This window comes from Candoia aspera, chromosome 8 (assembly GCF_035149785.1).
Source record: "Candoia aspera isolate rCanAsp1 chromosome 8, rCanAsp1.hap2, whole genome shotgun sequence".
Taxonomy (NCBI): Eukaryota; Metazoa; Chordata; class Lepidosauria; order Squamata; family Boidae; genus Candoia; species Candoia aspera.
The window spans coordinates 75788777-75811641 of record NC_086160.1 but is presented as its reverse complement, the minus strand read 5'-3'; the positions used below and the strand labels follow the sequence as shown (position 1 = coordinate 75811641).

The window sequence follows — 22865 nt, the reverse complement described above, 5'->3', positions numbered from 1 at the left end:
TTTTTGTGGCAGTTGTTAAGTGAATAACTGCAGGCATTAAATAAACCATGGGATTGTTAAGTGAATCATGTAGTGATTCCCCATTGATTTTGCTTGCCAAAGCCAGCCAGGAAGGTCGAAAATGGTGATCACATGACCATGGGACGCTGTGATGGTCATAAATGCGAACCAGTTGCTAAGTGGCCAGATCGTGATCACGTGACTGTGGGGGCGTTGCGATGGTTTTGAGTGTGAGGACCAGTCATAAGTCATTTTATTCAGCAGCATTGTAAGTCCAAACTGTCACTAAATGAATGGTTGCTAAGCGAGGACTACCTGTATCTCCATTGGGGGGTCAGCGGACACGGCAACAGTGTATAAGCTGATGTGGAGCAAGTGAATCGAGCCAGTTGTTGGTTTTTAGGACACCCAGCTTTCAAGGAACTGAATGGGGTAGCCAGCATGAGGAACTCAGGCTAAGAGGACCTTCCTCTGTCGAAAATGTGTGGAACTCATGGCCACAAGATAGGGACTGTCGTTATAAACTGAAGCATGGGTCAGATTCACAGCTATCTGAAGTGCGTTTGGCATTCTTTCCTGGAAAGGGCTGGGTAGAAGAACAGCAGGGAAAAGAAAAGGTTTGGAGGGAAAATTACTGTATTTTTCAATAGCCATCTCTTTTTTGCACAGCGGAGCCATGTACAGCACCTATTGGCCGGCCTGTGTGTCAGCCAGAATCCCAATCATCTCCCCCAGAGCATTTCTAAAGCCTCTTAAAGCAGGATTAAGCACGTAAAGCCATGTTCCTCAATCTTGGCCACTTTAAGACGTGTGGACTTCAACTGCCAGAATTCCCCAGCCAGCCATGCTGGCTGGGGAATTCTGGGAGTTGAAGTCCACCCATCTTAAGTTGTCCAGGTTGAGGAACACCAGTGTAAAGCATTGACAGATACTTTGTTGGATAAAGCAGGCATTGCAAGAATACGCAAAGTAGAAGCCCCTCCCTCCCCAAGAAGACCCAGCAGTTCGGTGGGAAGCAGGGAAAAGAGAAACGCCCAGGATTTGATCCAGTGGGCAGGACTGATGTTTTTTACTGGAAGAAAACGATTAACCGCAGCACCACCACCACAAGTTTTCATTTCTTTCCATTCCCAAGGGTAACCTAAATTAGATAAATGTATTGAGGACAGTGGCCAAAGACACGACTGCTGATTTGGGGCGTTCCCACCCCTGGAACTCTCCGCTTCGTGATTTTCTCCTCTCCCCCCTCCCTTTCTCGCAGGTCTCGGGCCGAGTTGGCCTGCCCGTCATCCGGAGGAGCCCCATGGGCACCCAGTCCCTGCCATCCCATCCTGGCCCAGGCAGGACATCAGGGCTCTGTGCCCCGGCCCCCACCAGCCCTTTTGCGACCCCAGGACCCTCCGGCCGCGGCCTTCACCATTCCTGGAAAGACTTGGGATGGGTGGATGGGTGGTGAGAGCAGTGAGAAGGGCATCCCCAGGGCCGCGGTGGGGGGACTGAGAATTAGCAGGCCAGCCACTTTCCAGTGCTGACCAGGCCTCCGATGGTCAAGTCACAGGCCGAATTGCATGGCCTCTCCTGCCCCTTCTGGGGGCCTATTGGTGGCAGAAGTGGGTTCAGAACTGCCATGCTCTGCTTCTCTCTCTCTCTCTGGCTTACAAGCCCATCCACCCACCCGTTTCTCCTCTCTAGCCCTGCAGTCTTTCCGTCCCAGCTGATGTTTGGGGAGGGGGGCGTCCTCCCCCTTTCCCCTCCTCCTCCCTCCCCTCTCTTCCTCTGCCTCGTTCTCCCCATCCCCTCGTTCCTCCTCTGACGCCCAGCCCCTCTGGTTTAGAGAGCATGGTAAGTGCCCCTATCAACATGTTAATCAAATTACTTAGGAGCTAAAATTGACGCTTTTCATTAATTATACAAGATTATTCTAATTGCAAATTCAAATTTATGCACTTGGAACAGAAGGTGTTCGGCAGCGTTCCTGGGAATTTGCATGTTAAATGGGGAGAGTTGTGCATTAGAGATGCTAATGTATGCACATTGTCTTTATTTTTAACTCCCTGGGCTTATATGCACCCCTGCTACTTAAGGAGGTGAGGGAGTCCGACATGTGTTTATTATTATTTCCTTCTCTTGTCTTTTATTCGAAGAGAGAGGTCGGGGGGGACGGTGGGCCCGGCAGAAGTGGTGTGTGTGTGTGTGTGTGTGTGTGTGTGACAAAGAGAGAAATTGCAGGTTCACTGTCAATCTTGCGAAGGGGAGGGCTGCCTCCCTCTCCCCCCCCCCACTCCACATTTATGAATTTTTCTTCTTCCGTCCTCTCTTCCTTCCCTCTCTTGATTACCACCTGCAAAGATCTTGGGAACCCCACCCAGCCGCCAGTCTAAGCCGAAATTTGCTTGAGAATCTTTCACTCCTGTGATGAACCTCCACACCTTCCCCCCTCCATTATTTGTTCTCATCCTTAGCAAGACCTATCCAATTTTCCCCTCTGCTTAGTTTCTCTTTGGCTCGGATGGAGCAGTTCTCAAAAAAGGGGGGACAGAAAGTCAGATAGGCTTTGGGGGCACTTGCTCGCCATAATCCTTTTCAAGTGGCTCCAAGGGAGGAGGTGGAGGTGAAGGCAAGTCTTCCTCAAGAAGCGGAATGTCAAGACCAGTGTTTCTCAATCTTGGCAACTTTAAGATGAGTGGACTTCAACTCCCAGAATTCCCCAGCCAGCTTTGCTGGCTGGGGAATTCTGGGAGTTGAAGTCCACTCATCTTAAAGTTTTATACAACTGGCATTTTTATACTAATTTTATACAAATTTAATCTGTATTTTGTTCAAGTTGTTAGGATTCTTAAGGTAAACCCTCCTTTGATCCCTTGTTAAGTTTGCTTGCTCAGGAGTTTGGGTTGGTGGATTTTTTGTCCATAGCCTTCTGGAAGCCCAAGTGAGAAATATACATCTGTGTAGCTATGGGATACCTTTTGTAAAAAAAAATCTCTAAAAGCGCTACTGGATCACTCCTTACTTTTGAAGAAGCTGTGCTAATATTCCTTGAGCAAGGCTTGTCTTTATATTTATATTTTATCTTTATCTTATTTATCTTTATCTTTATCTTCTACCAGTTTACCTGGAGAGATGCTCATAACAGCCCAGTCCTCAATTCTTCCTTGGATCCCTTTTTGAAAATCGGCATTATTGTGCGCTGGTTCAGAGACTGGTTGTAGGAATGAGCTACCCATTTTGCTGTCTTTTGAGGAGTAAAAAATCCGTTGAAGTTTTCAAGAATTCTTAGGTAGATGCTTCCTGGACCTGCCGATTTACCAATTTGGTAATCTTACATTCATTAATCTATGTTAGACCCTGTCACTCTTTCCTTCAGTTCCTCAGATTTCTTTCCTCAACACATAAGTCCAGGTTCTCTCCCATCCTTGGGAGAGACACACAGAATCCCACTGTCTTCTCCACAACCTCCATGCCCTTATTATCTTTGTGGTAATCCCTTGCCGGTTTCCTGTTTCTGACATCTTTCAATCAGGGGTGGGATTCAGGTCAAGACCTGTTTTCTGCCAGGAGGTGACATCAGGGAGGACCTCTTTCACAGCTGGATTTCTGGCTCTTAGCAGATTCCTCTGTGGAACAGGATCTGCAAGGAGACCCGGGTCTTCCAACCCATTGCCCGGAGCACAATCCACCCCAGTTCCTGGCTCTTGTGATGGAGAGGGCTCACTTTAGGCCAGGTGGACCATCAGGGCTGGCCCAAAGGGGCTGACCAGGACCATGCTGGGCATAATTGTGAATGCTTGGATCGCGCAGGGGCATTTGTGCGGGTTAAGCTATCTTCCCCCTTGGCTCTCTCCTTCTCCAGAGTGTGTGCGGCTTCTGCCCGTTAATTATTGATGCCAGAATGACAGTTATAGGTCCCTGCACAAGCAGGCTAAATATTTCATCAGCCTGGAAGGCTTCTGGGGAACAGAGCATACTTCTATCCCTTTTATTGGCAGCTTTGCCCCCCCCCCCAGCCTCCCTTTGTTTGAGACCCACATTGGTCCTTCTCCTTGGAGCTCAAGGCAGGAAGGCCTTTCTACCTCCCAGGTCTCTGGTCCCTCAATCCGAAGGCAGCCAGAGTTCCCTGCACACACAGCGGCTGCCTGCGCACAATGGCCCCCTGTCGGGCCAGTCCCATCCTTGCTGAAGAAGCTGCAGAGTGGTGCCCGCAGTGGATGCTTTGCAAACTCCTGCCACGAGATCTCTTTTCAGGCAGCTTCCCCTGGATCAGTCTGCTGTTGGAGGCGGGTCTGAGTTTTTCAGAGCCTCCCCAAGGAGGATGAGCAGAAGGGTGGATCCCAACAGCTCAGCATGTCTGGAAAGGCGCGAGGAGAGTGCAGAGGTGGCTGATCATTGAGTTTCTCCAGCACAGGCTTTGTCCCACCCCCCTATTTCCTTCCCCCCACCCCCACGGGCCTCTCCCTTTCTCCCCTCCCTGCAGGCTCCGTTATCTCCAGAGTTGCTATTCCCTGATTGATCATTCTGTGCAGGAATGGAGCCCATTAGCTGCCTCCGAGGCAGCCAGGGATCAGTTACCAATCAATACCCTTTTAGACAAACAAGGATGCATTTCAGAGCTGCCTTAAAGGGCCAACACCAGGATGGAGAAGGAGGGAAGTGAAGAATTTGCCCTGGCAGAAGTTTCATTTCAGGGCAGGGAGGCAGGCTTGGCCAGGGAGCGGCCATGAGCAAAGCTGCCTTTGCTTTATAGAAGTTTCTAGTTCTCATGAGCTGAATTGGGGGACAGCCAACCTCTGTTTCCTTCCACCTTAATTCTTAACGAAAACCAGAGTTGCCACCCAGAGACCTCCAGAATAACTAACCCAGCTCTAAAGACTTTAAAGATATCTGTGCAACTTACATCAGAAAAGAAGCAGGGTTGCAACTTGATAGACAAATTAATTAAATGGAGTGATAAATGGTCTTCTAAAGAAGATGTTCCTAGAATTCATTGGTAGCGTTTAGACCAAATTAGCCCTAACTACGCTTCTTTGGAATTAGTGGGATTTAATGTTGCTTGTCATCAAAACTGCTTTTTGTAGTTATTGTGCATCATCCCCAAACCCCAAATGGAACTAACCGTGTTCGTTACATACTTGAAAAGAAGCACTACGTTTCAGTCCTAAACAGGCGACAATTCTGTGAAATACTGTATAGGGCAAGCTGAACTCGACTGGAGGTAGCCAGCTAAATTAGTTTACAAATTGTTCAATTCATCTTTGCACAATATGCTCTATGTGCCATTGCTGATGTGATCGCCATCCCCCAATTTTTAACTTCAGCTTCCAGGGTGGGGAGATGCACCTACGGTACAGCCATGGATTTGCATGATTATTGGTTTAGCTGTGGCTTCTGTGCATGTTCTCCCTGGGGAGAAGGACAGGAAATAGGAAATATCAAAACTCTGCCCAAACCAGTTGGGAAATTGCAGACAGGCAGGGTTGATACTTTTGATAATGCCTGGCAAAAGAAATGGGAAGGAGAGAAGGAAGGAAGGAAGGAAGGAAGGAAGGAAGGAAGGAAGGAAGGAAGGAAGGAAGGAAGGAAGGAAGGAAGGAAGGAAGGAAGGAAGGCAGGCAGGCAGGCAGGCAGGCAGGCAGGCAGGAATGGACAAGGAAGGAAAGAGAAATGAATGGACAAACAAAGGAAAGAAGAAAAGGAAGGGAGGGAGGGAGATGAAAGAAGGGAGGGAGGGAGGGAGGGAGGGAGGGAGGAATGAATGAATGAATGGACAAAGGAAGGAAAGAACAAATGAAGGGAGGGAGGGAGGGAGGGGATCACTGGGATCCTTTGTCAGGTCAGAGGCAGACCAATGGTCAAACTCTTATAAGAAGCCAAGGAATCCTCAAGGCAACTAAGCAGTGCCCCCCGCCCCCACAAATAATGTTGCTTTTCTCTCTCTCCTCCTATTTCCAGATTTTTTCTCAAGTTCTTCCTCAAATGCAATCAGAACTGCTTGAAGAATGCTGGCAATCCCCGAGATATGCGCCGGTTCCAGGTGAGGCCCTCTGTTGTATGAGGCAGAAGTTCCTCTCTCTCCTACTCAGCCCTTGCCCGGAGACACCCTTCTAAAAAGGAAGATACCCTCCTTTGCAGCATCTGTTCGTCTGGCTTGTTTGGGTCTCCTGGAGCCAGGAGGCTCCACACAAAATGTGCTGCATCTCAGATGGCGATGCACTTCCAGGAAGAGGGTGAGCCATCGGTTCGAGGCAGGGGCAGCTGTGGAAGACAATGCACATCAATACACCTGGGTTCACAGTGTAAAATTGCAGGTGGATTGGTCTTCAAGAAGCACGGGCTGAATCTTTTAGGACGTAGAGGCATCAAAATCACTGTCCTGAACTGGTTTGGAAGTGAACTGGGTATCATCACCTCAAACCCTGGGAAGTTAATGCAGTCTGCAGCAAATTGATCCCCAGGAAAAGCCTCTGAGAAACTGTGGATCCCCACATGGATCTGGAGCAGGAGTGGGGATTCTGAGATCCTCCACTTCCTATTGGCCACACTAGTTAATAGATCTAAGAACTGTCCTTGAGCATCATCTGGAGGACAGTTTCCCCAACCTTATCCTACAAGGTCGGACAGATAGCTTGAACAATGGATCACTTGTCCCCAATAACAATGGACCTCAATGGCTTCCCTTCTTTTTCACTACCACCTTTATCCAGGGAAAGCATACGAATGACAGATGGTTTTCTCTCCCAAGTCCCCTGCAGGCTGCATGACTGATCCTAGCTTTGATCCGAGGAATGGAGGTTCAGGGGCAACACTGCCCACTTCATAGTGGGATGTCCTGGTCCCCAACACAAGGGCCCTCTTGACTCCAGTCAAAGCTGTTTTGCTTAACCAGATCCCTCTCAGCAATGATTCTGCCAAAGCCAGTTACCAACGTTCTGCCACATCTCCCATAACCTGTAACCCAGAACCCACGATCCAGAAACTATGCAAGATGGGGCTTCGTAGGGAAGGGAAAAACAGGGCATGGCACTTCCTGTAGAGATCCCTATGGTCCTTTCCCACAGTCTAGTGAGCAAAGGAGTGGGTCCTCACTTGGTTGGGTGAGAACGACTCCCTCTGCCCTCTCCTGAGATGATGGCAGGGGGCCTGACCCCTGGGAAGGAGAAACAGGGAAAGGCGGGACTTGTTCATGTTCTCCGATGACCCTCTGCAGGGCCAGGAGACAGAGGACCAAGCGCAGGAACTGGTGGAAGGTCATAGCCCAACGGCACAGCAGCTGCTTGGTACGCAGGAAGCCCAGGATCCTGTGCCAAGCAGCTCCAGTGAGAAGGGCCTGGAATGGCAGAGGGTCCCTACCTCCAGTTCCCCCCAGGAGCGAACGGGAGACTTAGAAGCCTCCTTCCACCCCGACTGTTGCAGCCACAAAGCGGGGAGACGATGGGCTTTGTCGCTGCTTGGCCTCTCCAGGTCCAAGATTGGGGGTGATTTAATGCAGGTGGTCAATGCAAAGAGCAGTGAAGTCTAAAGTGTTTGGCCAGCCCTGCAAAGGTCCAGCAGCCTGCAAGGACACTGGCCGTTCTTCATCCCGGACGCTGCTTCACCCCCCTCTCTCTTGCAGCAGTGCGCTCAGATTTTCTCATCAAGGCAGTTGTGTTTGTTTGCTCCAGCAGCCGCCGGCCGCCTGGCACCAATGCTATGCAAATTGGGATGGCTGTTAATCATGTAAAAATGTCACAATTACCATATCCTTATGCAAGCAAACTGATGAAGAAGCAACTAGCTAGTCAGTGCTGGTTGATACCTGGGGAGTCCTGGCCCACAGCGCTCTGATTTTGCACAGCCAAGCTCGGTTCCCTTTGTATCTCTGGCCGGTGACCAACGTGAGGCGAAAAGGAAAAAAAGGAGAAGCAACTTTTTCGCCCTCAAATGGTCATACTTTTTAATCATGGGATGCACTTGCTTGGGAAGGCATTTGAAAATGGGAGCTTATGTGACCCTGTGGTTGTCCCAGGTCAAAATTTAGGTGAGCACCTTGAAGGTAGGGGATTGTCCAGTTATGCCCTGGATGCAACTTGGTGTTTGGGGCAATGGAAGTTGTAGTCCAACGCATCTGGAAAGGAACCAGTTGCATTCTGGGCAAGATCAACATTCTGCAGGGAGATGATGGATGGATGGATGGATGGATGGATGGATGATACATAGATAGAAATAAATGATAGACAGACAGACTTGGTTTCCCCTTCCTTCCTTCCTTCCTTCCTTCCTTCCTTCCTTCCTTCCATTCTTGCTTGCTTGCTTGCTTGCTTGCTTGCTTGCTTGCTTGCCTCCTTCCTTCCTTCCTTCCTTCCTTCCTTCCTTCCTTCCTTCCTTCCTTCCTTCCTTCCTTCCTTCCTTCCTTCCTTCCTTCCTTTTACATATTTTCTTTTGCATTTTCTGGAAGTAGTTTTTCCGTTACTAGTTATTTGCTACTTTAATAATAAATTTTAAAAATATGTTAAAACAACAACTCTCCACTACCCAAGCAATAGAAGGAAACTTTTTTTTAATAACTAAATTTCTAACACTGCTACCACCATTTTTGGTTCTGTCCTGGTCATACTTGAAGTTTTCTCTGTGCTCTTTTGTCCTTAGCTTATCCCTGATGTTTCCCTCTCCGCAGGTTGTGGTGTCAACAACAGTGAATGTAGATGGCCACGTCCTTGCAGTTTCCGACAACATGTTTGTCCACAACAATTCCAAACATGGACGCCGAGCACGGAGGTTGGATCCCTCAGAAGGTACCATTCCCTATTATATGGTTCCAATTTGCAAACCAGAAACCACAAAGTCACTTTGTCAGGTGCATGTCTGACCTTTGGGACCCCATAATTTTGATCCTCATACCATCACGAGAAGGAGCTCCAAATCCTCAATTGCATGAACAGCTCTGAAGCCCCAACTGCTGGTCTACAAATCCAGGTCTTCCAGGTCTACAAATCCATACCATGGTTTCCACAAACCATGCATCTGAGCAGCCTTTCCCAAAATGGTGCCCCCTGGATGTGATCTGGAAGTGGCAGCCCCAACACATTTGGAGATGCCAGGTTGGAGAAAGTGACACTGGAGGAACATCTGAATTTTCACACTTGACCTCACCATTTGGAAAAATTCCTTCAGTTCAGTCCACTGGGTGTTGCTGTTATATAGATTTTGTTGTTTTTCCTATACTGTCTATTGACTGTTCGTCTGGTGTTCAGTGAATGTAGGTGACATTTCTGTTGTAAGCCATTCTAGAAATTAATTGAAGAGTGGGATAAGAAGAGAATCACAGAATCATAAAATTGTGGATTTGGAAGGGACCATGAGGATCATCTAATCTAACCCCCTGTAGTTTGCAGGAAAACCGATTAAAACATCTCTAGTGACTTTGTAAGAACCTCCAGAGTTGGAGAACCCACAATCTTATCTTATCCTATCTTATCTTATTTATTTATTTATCTATTTAATAAATGTAATAAATTTTTATGGCCGCCCAACTCACACACGGTGACTCCAGGCAGCTTACAAAATTAAAACCCACAGTATAAAAAACCCATCTGCCCATTAGGTAAACTGTTCCACTGTTGGACGGAACATACTGTCAGATAACCATAAGGATCTCCATCTAATCACAGATGCCCCTTCAGTGTCCAACCAAGACCAACTAAGTGGCCAACTGTTCCTGACCATTAATATTCTGAGTGAGAAGCTGTTCCTGAAGATGGAACTCTGCTTAGCTAACATGGAGAAGACTTGTATCCATGGAAGCTTTCACCAACCTGGTGACCTTCAGTGATGGTCGATGGCTTCCATCACTCCACGCAGCATGGATGACAATTGGAATGGTAGACCCACCCTGGTGGAGGTCACTAGCCTGGCAAAGGATTGATTGCTCCAAATCAGTGCAATTTTATGAGCAACTATATACAGTTGATGAAAATGGTTGAGTCCAACTTCTGTAATTCCCCAACTTTTAATCATTGAGCAGTCCATCCTTCTCCATGAGTACAAGCAGATACGCACATATGGATTGAGGCAGGGATTGACTGATTGATCGATTGGCTGGCATTTGTACCCCAACTTTAGATAGTTTCTAGATCCCACAAAGAATGACCGTTAGCAGAGTCATATCAACATTATGCAAACAATTGAATTGTAGCCCACCATGAAAATCTCTGGATGGTGGGAGATCTATTCAAAATAAATAAATAGCATGCAATTGTAAATCAGTACATTAAATTCAATAGCATAAAATGATTGGCACGTGTTTTTTTTTTTTAAAAAGAGTTAAATTCAGAAAACCCATACTCTTCCCCAGATGTGAAAAGTTCCACAGGGAGTGTTTTTCAGAGCAATGGATCCATCTTCTAACAGCTAACACTCCCCCCAACTCAGTTGGCTGGCCTGAAAAGACCCCCCCAAAAAACAAATTTCTAGCTTCAGCCTGCTTCCTGTTTCCCGCAACTGCCTAGCCCCTGTCTCAGTGGAGGAGCCCCCCAGCTACTGGGACTCAGTAATACACTGCTCTTAAACAGAGAGGTTCATATGCCGACCGGAAATGTTCAATTGGAGCCTCCATGTTCAAGAGCAGGATGCTACTGAACCCCATTTGCCAGGGTGAACAGCAGGAACGGGCTGTCCCATCAGTTGCTTTCATCAGTGGTCCCACAAGTACACCTGGGAAGCTGATGGAAGCAAGCAAGCAAGCAAGCAATAAACTCCTAATAAATGTTGGGAGTCAGGCAGTATACAAATTGAATTAAATAAATACATAAATAAATGTTAGGGCCATAGGGAGTGATGGAACAAGGCCCACACGCCTTACTTCTGGCCTGTTTCCAAATATATTCTGCTATTTCCATCAAGGAACCAAAATTCGATGACTTGCCTCTAAATGAGAATCTTTCAGGTAGCCAATACTAATAGAGAAATGTTACTAACCCTCCTTGATCAACAGCAGTATACCACCAAAACACTCTTTCCCATCCAGCTCCCTCCAGTTCTTCAGAACAGCTTTCTGAAATCTGGTGGCCTCCCAGACAACAACCTCCATCATTCCCAGATGAGCACCACCCGAAAAAAGTGGGAAGTGCACTCGGCAGACATGCTGGCTGCCAGGGAGCAGAAGATGGAGTGGCTGTTCTTATTTTTATGATGTGAATAGCTAAGCCTTCCAGTTACTTAGTATTTATATCGGCCTGGTTATGTACTCAGAATAATTTGATGGATAGATAGACTTGATTGGTTGATTTAATTAATTAAGCAAGCAAGCTGGGCCATGTTTCTTCCTGTAGAATGCTCTAACGTCACCATGTTGGCTTCCAGCCTCACCATCTCCCTAGAATCAGAGTCCTAAAGTCATCCAGTCCCTCTCCCTGCTCATTGCAGGATCCTCTACAGCAGCGTTTCTCAACCTCAGCAACTTTCAGGTGGGTGGACTTCAACTCCCATCTGGAAGCTGCTGAGGTTGAAAAACGCTGCTCTACAGCATCTCTGATAGAGGATCACCCAACCTTTATTGGAAGCCTCCAGTGAAGGAGAACCCTGCAGGCTTACTTTCCATCTTCCAGGAGAGTCCAAAGCGATGAAGACAATCCTCCCCCTTCCCTGTCTCCTCTGCAAAGGAGGTCACCACTTGCCTGGGGAGTGGAGATAGCCAGAAGAACATCCAGCAGGAAGGGAAGCCAGGTGGCTCTGCTCCTGGTTCAGGGCTAGCTCCTCTCCAGCCCAGGCAGGCAATTTAAGGTCTTAATTAAGAGGAAGACCAATCAGGGCGCCCCTCTTTGGCTCTCCTCATTGGCTTCCTCTCCGTCTGCCCAAATGGGGCTCCTCTGAGCTGCAAGGGGGTCTCTTTGGTGCCCGCCTCCGGCCCCTGCATTGGGCTCCCCTCGCCCCTGAGGATCTTTTCTCCTGCCCTGCTTGGGGGACCCCTGATGCTTTGCCCTCTCTCTCTCCCCTCCCCCCCAAAGCAGCCACCCCCTGCATCAAAGCCATCAGCCCCAGCGAAGGCTGGACGACGGGCGGGGCTACCGTCATCGTGATCGGAGACAACTTCTTTGACGGGCTTCAGGTGGTCTTTGGCACCATGCTGGTGTGGAGTGAGGTGAGTCTGGAGGCCTCCTTCCTTTCTGCATTCATTTTTATCTCCCAGCTTTTTCTTTCTCTCTTCCTTTCTCCCTTTTTCTTCCTTCCCTCCATTTTCCCTTCCCTTTCTCCATCCATCCATCCACCCATCCATCCTCTGCCTTGCCTTCCTCTTCCCCCTCCTTTTGTACATTTATCCTTTCCTTTCCTTCTTTCCCTTTCCCTCTCCCCTTCTCTTCTCTTCCCATCCCGTCCTGTCCCATCGTATTAGACATAATACAATTCCCCTACCCTACTCTACCCTACCCTTCCCTTCTTCATCCATTTACCCCCTTCCCTTCCCTTCCCTTCCCTTCCCTTCCCTTCCCTTCCCTTCCCTTCCCTTCCCTTCCCTTCCCTTCCCTTCCCTTCCCTGTAGTGAATATAATATCCATTATATTCATTATATACTGTATTGGACAATTTTCTGTATTGGACAATTTTCGCCCAGTCTCCCACCTCCCCTTCTGGGGGAAGGTGGTTGAGAAGGTGGTGGCTTTGCAGCTCCAGAGGGTCCTGGAGGAAACGGATTATCTGGACCCCTTTCAGACAGGTTTCAGGCCCGGTTATGGGACGGAAACGGCATTGGTCGCACTTATGGATGATCTCTGGCGGGAGCAGGATGGAGGAAGTGCACCCATCCTTGCTCTTCTTGACCTCTCAGGGGCTTTCGATACCATCGACCATGGTATCCTTCTGGACCGACATAGGGAGTTGGGGGTGGGCGGCGTGGTTTTGCACTGGTTCACCTCCTTCCTCCAGGGCCGGTCCCAGTCTGTGGTGATAAGGAGTGAGAGATCCGACCCTCGACCCCTTCTTTTTGGGGTGCCACAGGGTTCGGTTCTCTCCCCTCTCCTATTCAACAGTAAGTGATGCTGTAACCGCCCTCTCCAAGTGCCTGGGGGCAGTGAGGGCCTGGATGGGGAACAACAGGCTTCAGCTGAACCCGGGGAAGACGGAGTGGCTGTGGATTAATGGCTCCTCCATATCTGGGACTTCGTCATCTCTGGTTCTGGATGGGGTGGCACTGCCCCAGACAGACCCTGTGCGTAACCTGGGGGTCCTCTTGGACTCACGGCTCCTGCTCGAAGAGCAGGTGGCAGCTGTGGACAGGAGGGCCTTTGCGCAACTTTGGGTTGTGTGCCAGTTAGGTCCTTTCCTGGACCAAGAGGCCCTTCGAATGGTCACTCACGCCCTGGTCATCTCCCATATAGACTACTGTAATGCGCTCTACATCAGGCTACCCTTGAAGACTATCCGGAAGCTACAACTGGTCCAGAATGTGGCCGTGTGGACAATTCTAGGTGCTCCAAGATCAGCACACGTAACACCTTTGCTGCATGAGCTGCACTGGGTACCAGTCTGCTTCCGGGTCCAATTCAAGGTGTGGGTTATCACCTTTAAAGCCCTACATCTTCCCTGGCCTTGAGTTCCAACCAACTCAAAAGAGTCCCAGGCTGATCTGACTCCATCCTTCTGCCACTCTTCATTTTTTGGCTCCCAGGAGAGTTTGCAGAAACCATCCAGACCAAGTTAACAAAAGGCAGAAATTGTGCAAAGCCCACCTCCACACTCAGCGGACAAGCAAACGTAAAAGTTAGAGCAATTCAGCAAATTAACGGCTTTTGGTCTGGGGTCAAAAAGCAGCTGGTGCAGCAGTCTGCTTTGGATCCCAAGGTGAAAAGCAGCTTTGGCCCACCTGCCGTCGGGCCCTTGAAGAAGCTGCGTCTTCTTCTGGTGCCAGGAAAATACACGTTTGAGCTAAGGAGCCTTGATCCCCCCCCCCCGCCTGCTCCCAGTTTCATGTTCAAAGCACAGCACACCCCTCGTGGGGGATATGGGCATCCCCTTGGGGAGAGTTGGCCACACTCCAGAAGGCTCTGTGCTGGGTCCTCTTGTAAGGAGCGTTTTCTGAGCCCTGATGTCGCTGCATGTCCGTGGGTTCCTTCGGGGTGGGGTGGCAGGGAGGGAAAGTGCAGGAAGAAGTGTGACCAGAACAAGGGACAATAAACCCACTGACGGGGGGCAGAGGAGGAGGAGGAGGAGGAGGAGGAGGAGGAGGAGGTAGCTGCAAGCCACAAATGTTCCCGGCTTCTCTGTGCCCTCCCAGTTTCCCTGCTGCAAAGCTTCTCTTCTGGTTTGACCATCCTCTTCTCCCCACCACAGCTCATCACGCCACACGCCATCCGTGTCCAGACGCCGCCACGGCACATCCCCGGGGTGGTGGAGGTGACGCTCTCCTACAAGTCGAAGCAGTTTTGCAAGGGAGCACCCGGGCGTTTTGTCTACACTGGTAAGCGCCCGGCAAGAGGGAGGGGCAGTGCAAGAAAATGAGGGGGAGGACAGCATCCATGGCTTCTGCCACTGTCCGGCTGAGTCACGAAGCTGGTGGGCACAGGCCCTGCAACGAAATGCCTACATGCTGACAGCAGGCGAGGGCACCTGCCCAACCTTGGCTGTATTCAAAGGGCTAACCAGCGCCGATGTAGCTGGGTAATCCTTGGATGGGAGACCACGAGGAAATCTCAAAGTTAGAAACATCCCAGAAGAAGCAGGGGCACACCCAGGTCATTGCTATAGGTCTCTGTGGGGTGCTCGGTCTAAATTTCACAATTTTGTGCATGGCCTGTATATGGTGTTGATCTTCCAGATGGAGTTCTTAGTAAAGGAGAAGACACACACATACACACACGCTCCTCCTCTGCGCCCCCTCCTCCTGGATCTGATTCTGAGCAGTTTGGGGTGAGGAAGGAAGATTTCCCCAAGATATATGGGGAAAGAAATAAGTCAGTCCTTGTTATATGAGGGAGAGACCTCGGCCCATCTGCTGCTATCGAGGGGTGTGTTGGACTTGTGGGCTTTGCAATGAGTCACAATTCTGCAACCAGGCCAAAGAAATTATTGCAAACAGAGGCCGACAGATGCAGATTAGACAGCATGCAAATTAAGCTCATTTGCAGCTTTTTGCTTATTTGGCTTAATTCATGCTGTTCCGTTGACGGGGAACAGCAGTTTCGTGACAAACTGAAGCCTTCATCCTTTAGAGCAGCTTTGGCCATAAGCTCCAAAAAATCTGGGGTGAGCAACTTATTCTTTTGCTGGGCATCACCCGTGTGCTGCCAACGGTGACTTTGTGTTCTTAAGGACTAGAAACTTGGTTGGGGGGGGATCATTACAGCAGTGTAACATGACGTTGGTGATAAAAGTTTTTTTTTTAAGTGTACCTCTCGACAGATAAGGTTTAATTCAGGGTTAGCAGGCATCTCTTAGGGTGAATTTTGATCAGTTTGCCCATTTTTTCCCACTTCCCTTAGCCAGGGAAAGAATTATTACTTTAGCAGAAGGTTGTTTTTTAAAAGTGCAGTAGATTCTCAAAAGCCAGACTTCCGTAGCAAATGTGCATTCCCACAGCCTTGCTGACGAGGGCGCCACCCAGGCACCATGGGAGCTGGGCCAAGCTGGGCCTGTGGCCACGGGTTGGCGGAACAGCTGGTGCTCACCGGGAGGCTCCTGGGCCACAAAACCAGAAGAGGAAAATGAACGGAAAGTTATTTGTGGCAAACAGAAATTTCCAGGCCACAGGGCCCCCCAGAAGCTCTAGATTTAGACTGCAGGAGAATCCATGGCTTGGCTAAAATGCCCACTTTCATTCCACACTTTGAGGTTTTGATTTGGTTATTCTATTCTAATTCTAATTCTATTCTATATTTACACTTCACATTTTATATTATGTTACTTTATATTACTTTACTTTTCATTTCATTTTGCTTCACTTTACATTTGTTAGGCTATGTTAGTTTATTTACCATTTCACTTCATTTCACTTTTATGCTACGTTACTTTATTTCCTACACATTTCACTTCGCTTCCTTTACACCACCCATTCCTATGGCCTCCGTCTCACCACAGTGACCCTCGGCCACTAACCTAGAATTAAGCCTGGATACAACCAGACACTCATCGTCTTCCTCACTCCTACCTGAGCCAGGCAGCCGAGGACCAGGGAAGGCCACCCTGTGCCTGGAGTCCCAGGCAGCTGCTCTCAGCGCGTGCGGCCCCTCCGATCCGGGCCCAGAAGCTGGACCGGGCCCTGCTGGGCTGTCCCAAGACCGATGGCTCAACAGGGGTGGAGAGGAGCAGTGCCAGCCACGAGGGTCTTGCGCCAAGAAAACCGCATGGCTGCGTCAGGTCACCCCAGGAGCTGAGCTTGCCTCAGGGGGCTTGACCTCTGTTGAACCAGGTCCTCGTGCAAGGGCCAAGACCCAGCAGCTGGGAAGGGGCTGCATCAAGAACAGAGAGGGCCAGATCCAAGTCCCCTCTCACCCTTTGAAACTCACGGGGTGACTTAAGGGCAGTCCTCCCCTCCCTCCCTCTCAGCCCAGCCTTCCTCCCAGGATCACTGTGATGTGGGAGAGATGAAGGGAGACCTGCACGGAGGCCCCCTCGGGGAAGGCAGAGAGAGGCTAAACCCACCAGCCAGCACAGGTGGCTTCCAAGGAGCGCTTGGGCAGCCCGAACCATGGGCAAGCTCACCGAGGAAATTCCGTCAGGCGAGTTTCCCCGCCCTGCCTTTCAGAGCCAGCTCTCCAGCGTAGGATGGGGTCTGATCTGGGGGGAACCCCCATGAGCACGGGAGACCCATGCTGCATGGCAGCCCGCGGGAGACAGTCACGGGGCCTTGACCAACGCTTCGGTGGCAGTTACGTGCCTCTTGGAGACCTTTGCTAGCCAAAAGTTTGCAGCCTCTGGATCCCAGGGCTCGGCTTCGCTCTTTCAGACCATGGCACTGAGAGGAGAGATTAGAGCAGTGCTTTTCAACCTTGTGAACTTTAAGAGGTGTGGACTTCAACTCCCAGAATTCCCCAGCCAGCATTCTGGGAGTCGAAGTCCACACCTCTTAAAGTTCACAAGGTTGAAAAACACTGGATTACAGGTAGTCCTCGACACAACAGGGACCAGAAAATTCATTGTTAAGCAGTGCAGTCGTTAAGTGAGGGATCATGTGACCGCACCTGATTTTATGACATTTTTTGCGGTGGTTGTTAAGCGAATCTCCATGGTTGTTAAATGAATCACACAGTTACCCATTGATTTTGCTTGTCAGAAGCCAGCTGGGAAGGTTGCAAATGGCGACCACGTGACACCAGGACACTGCAACCATCGGAAATACATGCCGGTTGCCAAGTGCCTGAATTTTGATCGCGTGACAGTGGGGGCACTGAGATGGCCATAAGTGTGAGGACCAGTCATAAGTAACTTTTTCCAGCGCCATTGTAACTCTGAACGGTTACTAAATGAATGGTTGTAAGTTCAGGACTACCTTTGTGTGTGTGGAAGAGAAGCTGCTAATGGAAACTCAGAGTCCAGAAATGCCTGGGCGAGATCTGATGCTTCCTTCCATCTGGGATGGAGGCCAGTTGCTTCCATCTTGGGTGAGAACTTCTGGAATGGAGGAACCAATAGATGCTAACCCTCACTGAGAGAAACCACACCCTGGTGAGTAAGAAGGGACCGCCGCCGAGCATCCTTCCCCCATCTTCAGCTGTCTCCTCCTCGCTGCATGGCCAGTCCCACGTGCTGTGGCCTGTTAAGGGCGGCGGCAGCAGTGGGAGCCAGGGAAATCAATACCAATTACTGGTGCACGAGTGCTGCCCAGGACTGGAATCGCAGCATGTGTTTACACTAAATCAAGCAATCCATCTTCATCCTGGTGTAGTAATGAAGCACGCCAATCTGGGCGGGGGCGGGGGAGCAGCGTTGGAGGAGGGGGTACCAGGAAGCTGCGTGCGTCTGTCGGAGGGGATCCGGGTAAAGGGGGCAGGTATCCCTGATGCTCTGGACTTGGTATGGCGGCCGAACAGGGGAGAAGTCTGGACCCCAAGCTCAGGTTAGCCTTGCTCTTTCCAAGAAGGCCCGTGGTGGCAGGTGGGGTGGGGTGGGGTGTGGGAACATTGTGGGATTAACACATCTGGACTGAGCCAAAGTGGCCTGTTCGGATAGTTTGGACAGGGTGTGTAAGACAATTCACAGTTTTACTGATCTCAAAGAGCTAAGCAGGGTTGGGACGGGTTGGTATTTGGACAGGAGACCAGGAGGAAATCCTAGGGCAGCAGATGAGACCGGAAGGCTGTGGCAAACCACTTGCATAGAGTTGCCACGAAAACTACTTGGACATGTGCATAGCAAGCCCAAAGTCATGAGCCAGTGGGGTGCTGTGACTGCAGAAAAGGCCAATGCCATTCTCGGTTCATGCTGAGGACTAGAGTCGATTACAGGAGTCTTTGTTTCAGGCCTAACTTCCCAGAAATCACAGTCTTGTGGGGTGTGGCCGTAAGGATTCGTACATTTGTAAGGGATTTGCACTGTCTAAATGTAGGTTTGTCGGGTGAGGCTCCAAATGAATTTGAAACCACAATGAGCAGCTTGAACAATCAGTGGCCAGCTCTTTAGCTATCAAAGCCAAATACCAGGGATAAAATTAGGGTCCTGTGCCCCCTAGGAAACTTAAGAAACCACAAAAACTGAAGGAGAACCTCAGAATGGATTGTCTAGTGTGCTGCTTAGGTACAGATAGTCCTCACTTAACTACCACAATTGGGACCAGAATTTCAGTTGCTAAGTGAGGCGGTAATTAAGCGAATCTGACCCAATTTTACAACCTTTTTTGCTGCGGGCATTAAACAAATCATGTGCGTTAAGCGAACCACATGATCATTAAGCGAATCATGCAGTTCCCCATTGATTTTCCTTGCCAGAAGCCAGGAAATGGCAATCAAGGGATACTGCGATGGTCATAAATGCGAACTGGTTGCCAAGTGGCCCAATGGCGATCACGAGACCAGATCACAACTGCGACAGTCGTATGCCAGTTTTTTTCAGCACCATCGTTAAGTCTGAACTGACACTAAACAAATGGTTGTTAAGTGAGGACTACCCATAGAGAACACGCATAGACCAAAGTATTTTTTTTTATTTTTTTTTTATTTATAAATTTATTCACCGCCCATCTCCACCTCATGGGGGACTCTGGGCGGTTTACAACAAAATGAAGTTAAAATTTAAAACCATTTCAATACAACAATACAATAAAATAAAGATACAATAAAATCTAAGTGGCAAAAGATTTTAATCAGTCCGTGAGTGTAACAGGCCCCTCAAAATCACAGGGCGCTAGCCATCCCCAGGTATGACTGTTCCCCCTCCCATTCCAAGCCTGCTGACCACACCAGGTCTTTAGTCTTTTTCAGAAGTCCAGGAGCAAGGGGGCCTGTCTGACCTCGCGGGGGAGGATGTTCCAAAGGGCGGGAGCTACAGCAGAGAAGGCACGCTTCCGGGACCCCGCTAGATGGAATTCTTTTATAGATGGGGCCCGTAGCATGCCCCCCCTGCCTGACCGAGTGGGACGGGTCGATGTTATGGGGAAGAGGTGGTCCCTCGGGCAACCTGGTCCCATGCCATGTAGGGCTTTAAAGGTCATAACCAACACCTTGAATTGGACCCGGAAGCAAACTGGCACCCAGTGCAGCTCACATAGCAAAGGTGTTACATGTGCCGACCTAGGGGCACCAAAAATGACCCGCGCAGCTGCATTCTGGACCAGCTGAAGCTTCCGGATATTCTTCAAGGGTAGCCCCATGTAAAGCACATTGCAGTAGTCTATATGGTTGATGACCAGGGCATGAGTGACTGTTTGGAGGGCTTCTCATTCCAGGAATGGGCATAACTGGCGCACAACCCGAAGTTGAGCAAAGGCCCTCCTGGCCTCAACTGCCACCTGCTCTTCGAGCAGAAGCCGTGAGTTCAGGAGGACCCCCAGATTATGCACCAGGTCTGTCTGGGTTAGTGCCACCCCATCTAGGACTAAAGATGACAAAGTCCCGGAAACGAGGAGCCATTAACCCACAGCCACTTGGTCTTACCAGGGTTCAGTCGAAGCCTGTTGCTCCCCATCCAGGCCCCCACAGCCCCCAAGCACCTGGAAAGGGCAGCCACAGCATCACTTCACCCGGGATGGAGATATACAATTGAGTATCATCAGCATACTGATGATACCTCATCCCATGGTGACGGATGATCTCACCCAGTGGTTTCATGTAGATGTTAAAAAGGAGAGGGGAGAGTACTGATCCCTGCAGCATCCCACAAAGAAGGGGCCGTGGGGCCGATCTCTCCTCCCCTATCAACACCGACTGGGACCGGCCCTGGAGGAAGGAGGTGAACCAGCGCAAAACTACGCCGCCCACCCCCAACTCCCTGAGCCGCCCCAACAGGATACCATGGTCGATGGTATCGAAAGCCGCTGAGAGATCAAGGAGAGCGAGGATGGACGCACTGCCTCCATCCTGCTCTCGCCAGATCATCCATAAGTGCAACCAATGCCGTTTCCGTCCCATATCCTGGCCTGAAACCTGAAAGGGGTCCAGATAATCTGTTTCATCCAGGATCCTCTGGAGCTGCAGCGTCACCACTTTCTCAACCACCTTCCCCCAAAAAGGGGATGTGGGAGACTGGGCGAAAGTTGTCCAGTATGCTGGGGTCCAGCGATGGTTTCTTGAGGAGAGGGACACCAGTGCCTCCTTAAAGGCTGCCGGGAATACCCCCTCTCTCAAGGAAGTACTTACCATCGCTTGGACCCAACCACACGTCCCCTCCCGGGCTGCCTTCACCAGCCAGGAGGGACATGGGCCTTGTTGACAAGTGGTGGGGTTTACAGTCCGGAGGATCCTGTCCACTTCCTCGGGCTCAGCAGGTTCAAACCATTCCCAGATAACAGAGTAAGAACGTCTCCTGGGTTGTATGGATTTATAACTGAAGTATGGATTTAAGTATGGATTTATAACTGAAGTCACCTTGTTTGTTCTTTTGATGCGGCAGCCTCAGCTCCACAGATCTGACCACCTCCTTCTTTCCATCCCTAGCCCTGAACGAGCCAACAATCGATTATGGGTTTCAGCGTTTGCAGAAGGTGATCCCGCGGCATCCCGGCGACCCTGAACGCTTGCCCAAGGTAGGGGCACCGTCCTTTCCCTTAAGCATCTTCCCATTGAGCTGGACAAGCGACACAGGCTTTGCAAGAGGCCCCTGCGTGTTGCTCCAGGTTTTAACTTCCAGCAAAGGAGTCCTGTTTTTGAATTTTCTAGTGAGGGTAGGGGGCAGAAAGAGAAACTCTTAGTAACCCTAATAGAACTTTTTTTCTTTATCTGCTAGGGTGTTTTTTTTTAATTTGCAGGGAGTTGTTGTTGTTGTTGTTGTTGTTACCAGGGGAAGCATTTAAAAGTCCTGAAGTCTTGCCACCTCATTTTCCTGCGTTTATTGGCCTCAGGGGTGTGTGACAAAAAAGTCAAGATGGTGCTGCAATGGTGTGATCAAGGTGATCACAGGGTGTGATTAAATATAAACATCAAAATTCAATATTATTTAATATTTATTTACTAAGGCTTACATGCCGCTCCCATCTGAGTAGCTTATGTACCACATACCTCCACGGTAAAGATAACTACCGTAAATCGTAAGAGCAAGACCGAACTGCGAATGAAAAAATACCCCTCCCCCAAAAAAAGCACAATAAAACAATGAGAAAACATCTTCGTGCCAATAGAGCAATCAAACCCCAAACATATCCCCAGCATGGGGGATCTCTATTCTGAGCAAATCTCTCTGTAATAGCAGCTCCATCTTGGTGCAAACAGCTGTATATAAATAAATTCTGGTTCTTCATCCGATGCCTTCCTCATGAGCTGGAATGAGAATTCCCACGATTCCCATCCAACAGGCTGGTATGGGAATCCTGAGATGTGCAGGCCTAGTCTTTGGAGGGCGCCAAGTTGAAGAAGATGGTCCTACCCAGGAGAAAGAACACTTGCGGGGGCGGGGAGGGTGCACGGTAGCGTTTGATGAAATGATGGAGAACGGGGGGAGAAAGTCTCGTTCCACCCACCGCGCACCAGTTTAGTGCTGGTGTCCAAAGGATTTTGAACCTTGGTGTTGGAGAAGACTCCTGAGAAGACCGGGGACAGTGGATCCTTGAACGAATCCGCCCAGAGTTCTCACACGAGGCCCAAAAGACCAGGCTCAAATCATCCTGCTTCGGACACAGTATGCAGAGACCGAGCTCTCTGGAGGAGGCTGTGATGCTGGGAGAGGTGGAAGGAAAGAGAAGGGGAGGACGGCCAGCAGCAAGGGGGGGTGGACTCAGTCACGGTGGCGTTGAGTGCAGAGTTGGAAGGACCTGAAGGACCAGGTTAGGGAGAGATCGTCATGGAGAAAATCTACCTATGTGGTCGCTAGCCGTCGAAAACGACTCAATGGCACATAATCAATCAATCAATCAGTCAGTTAAATGGTTTTGCAGAGCTTTCATTGAATCAATGACGGGCAGGAAATTGCTTTGAACCCCAAGATCAAAACAGGCTTGTGGTTCAGAAGCCACATCACCACCACCCTGCAAAGGGACAAGAGGGACACGCTCCTGATTACTCCTTGAGAATCCCTGAAGGGACCCCCATGAGCTGGAGCAGAGCAAGGCTGGGCTTCCCCAAGGCCAGAGGAGCCCTGGGCACCCACTTCTGGCAAGAGCGTCGCCCAGCTCCCCCTTGGGTGGCTTTGTGCCTTTCGCTTGTGCCGTCCTTGGGAAAGTCTGCTAATGCCTCTGGGCAGCGAGCAGCTGGCGGCGAGAGGGGGCCTTCAGATGGGAATGACAGCCAGAGGCAGCCTCCAAATTGGAGCCATTTATCATG

General features: G+C 49.8%; 1 protein-coding gene across 1 annotated transcript in view; it reads left to right on the top strand.

Annotated features, from left to right (window-relative positions):
- LOC134501944 (transcription factor COE1-like) overlaps positions 1-22865 on the top strand; it is an 86857-nt gene that overhangs the window by 48579 nt on the left and 15413 nt on the right. Inside the window, exons 8-12 of the mRNA XM_063309968.1 lie at positions 5947-6028; positions 8648-8765; positions 11976-12109; positions 14296-14422; positions 21048-21136. Of these exons, the coding sequence (XP_063166038.1) occupies positions 5947-6028; positions 8648-8765; positions 11976-12109; positions 14296-14422; positions 21048-21136 (550 nt within the window). The remainder of the gene's footprint in view (positions 1-5946; positions 6029-8647; positions 8766-11975; positions 12110-14295; positions 14423-21047; positions 21137-22865) is intronic.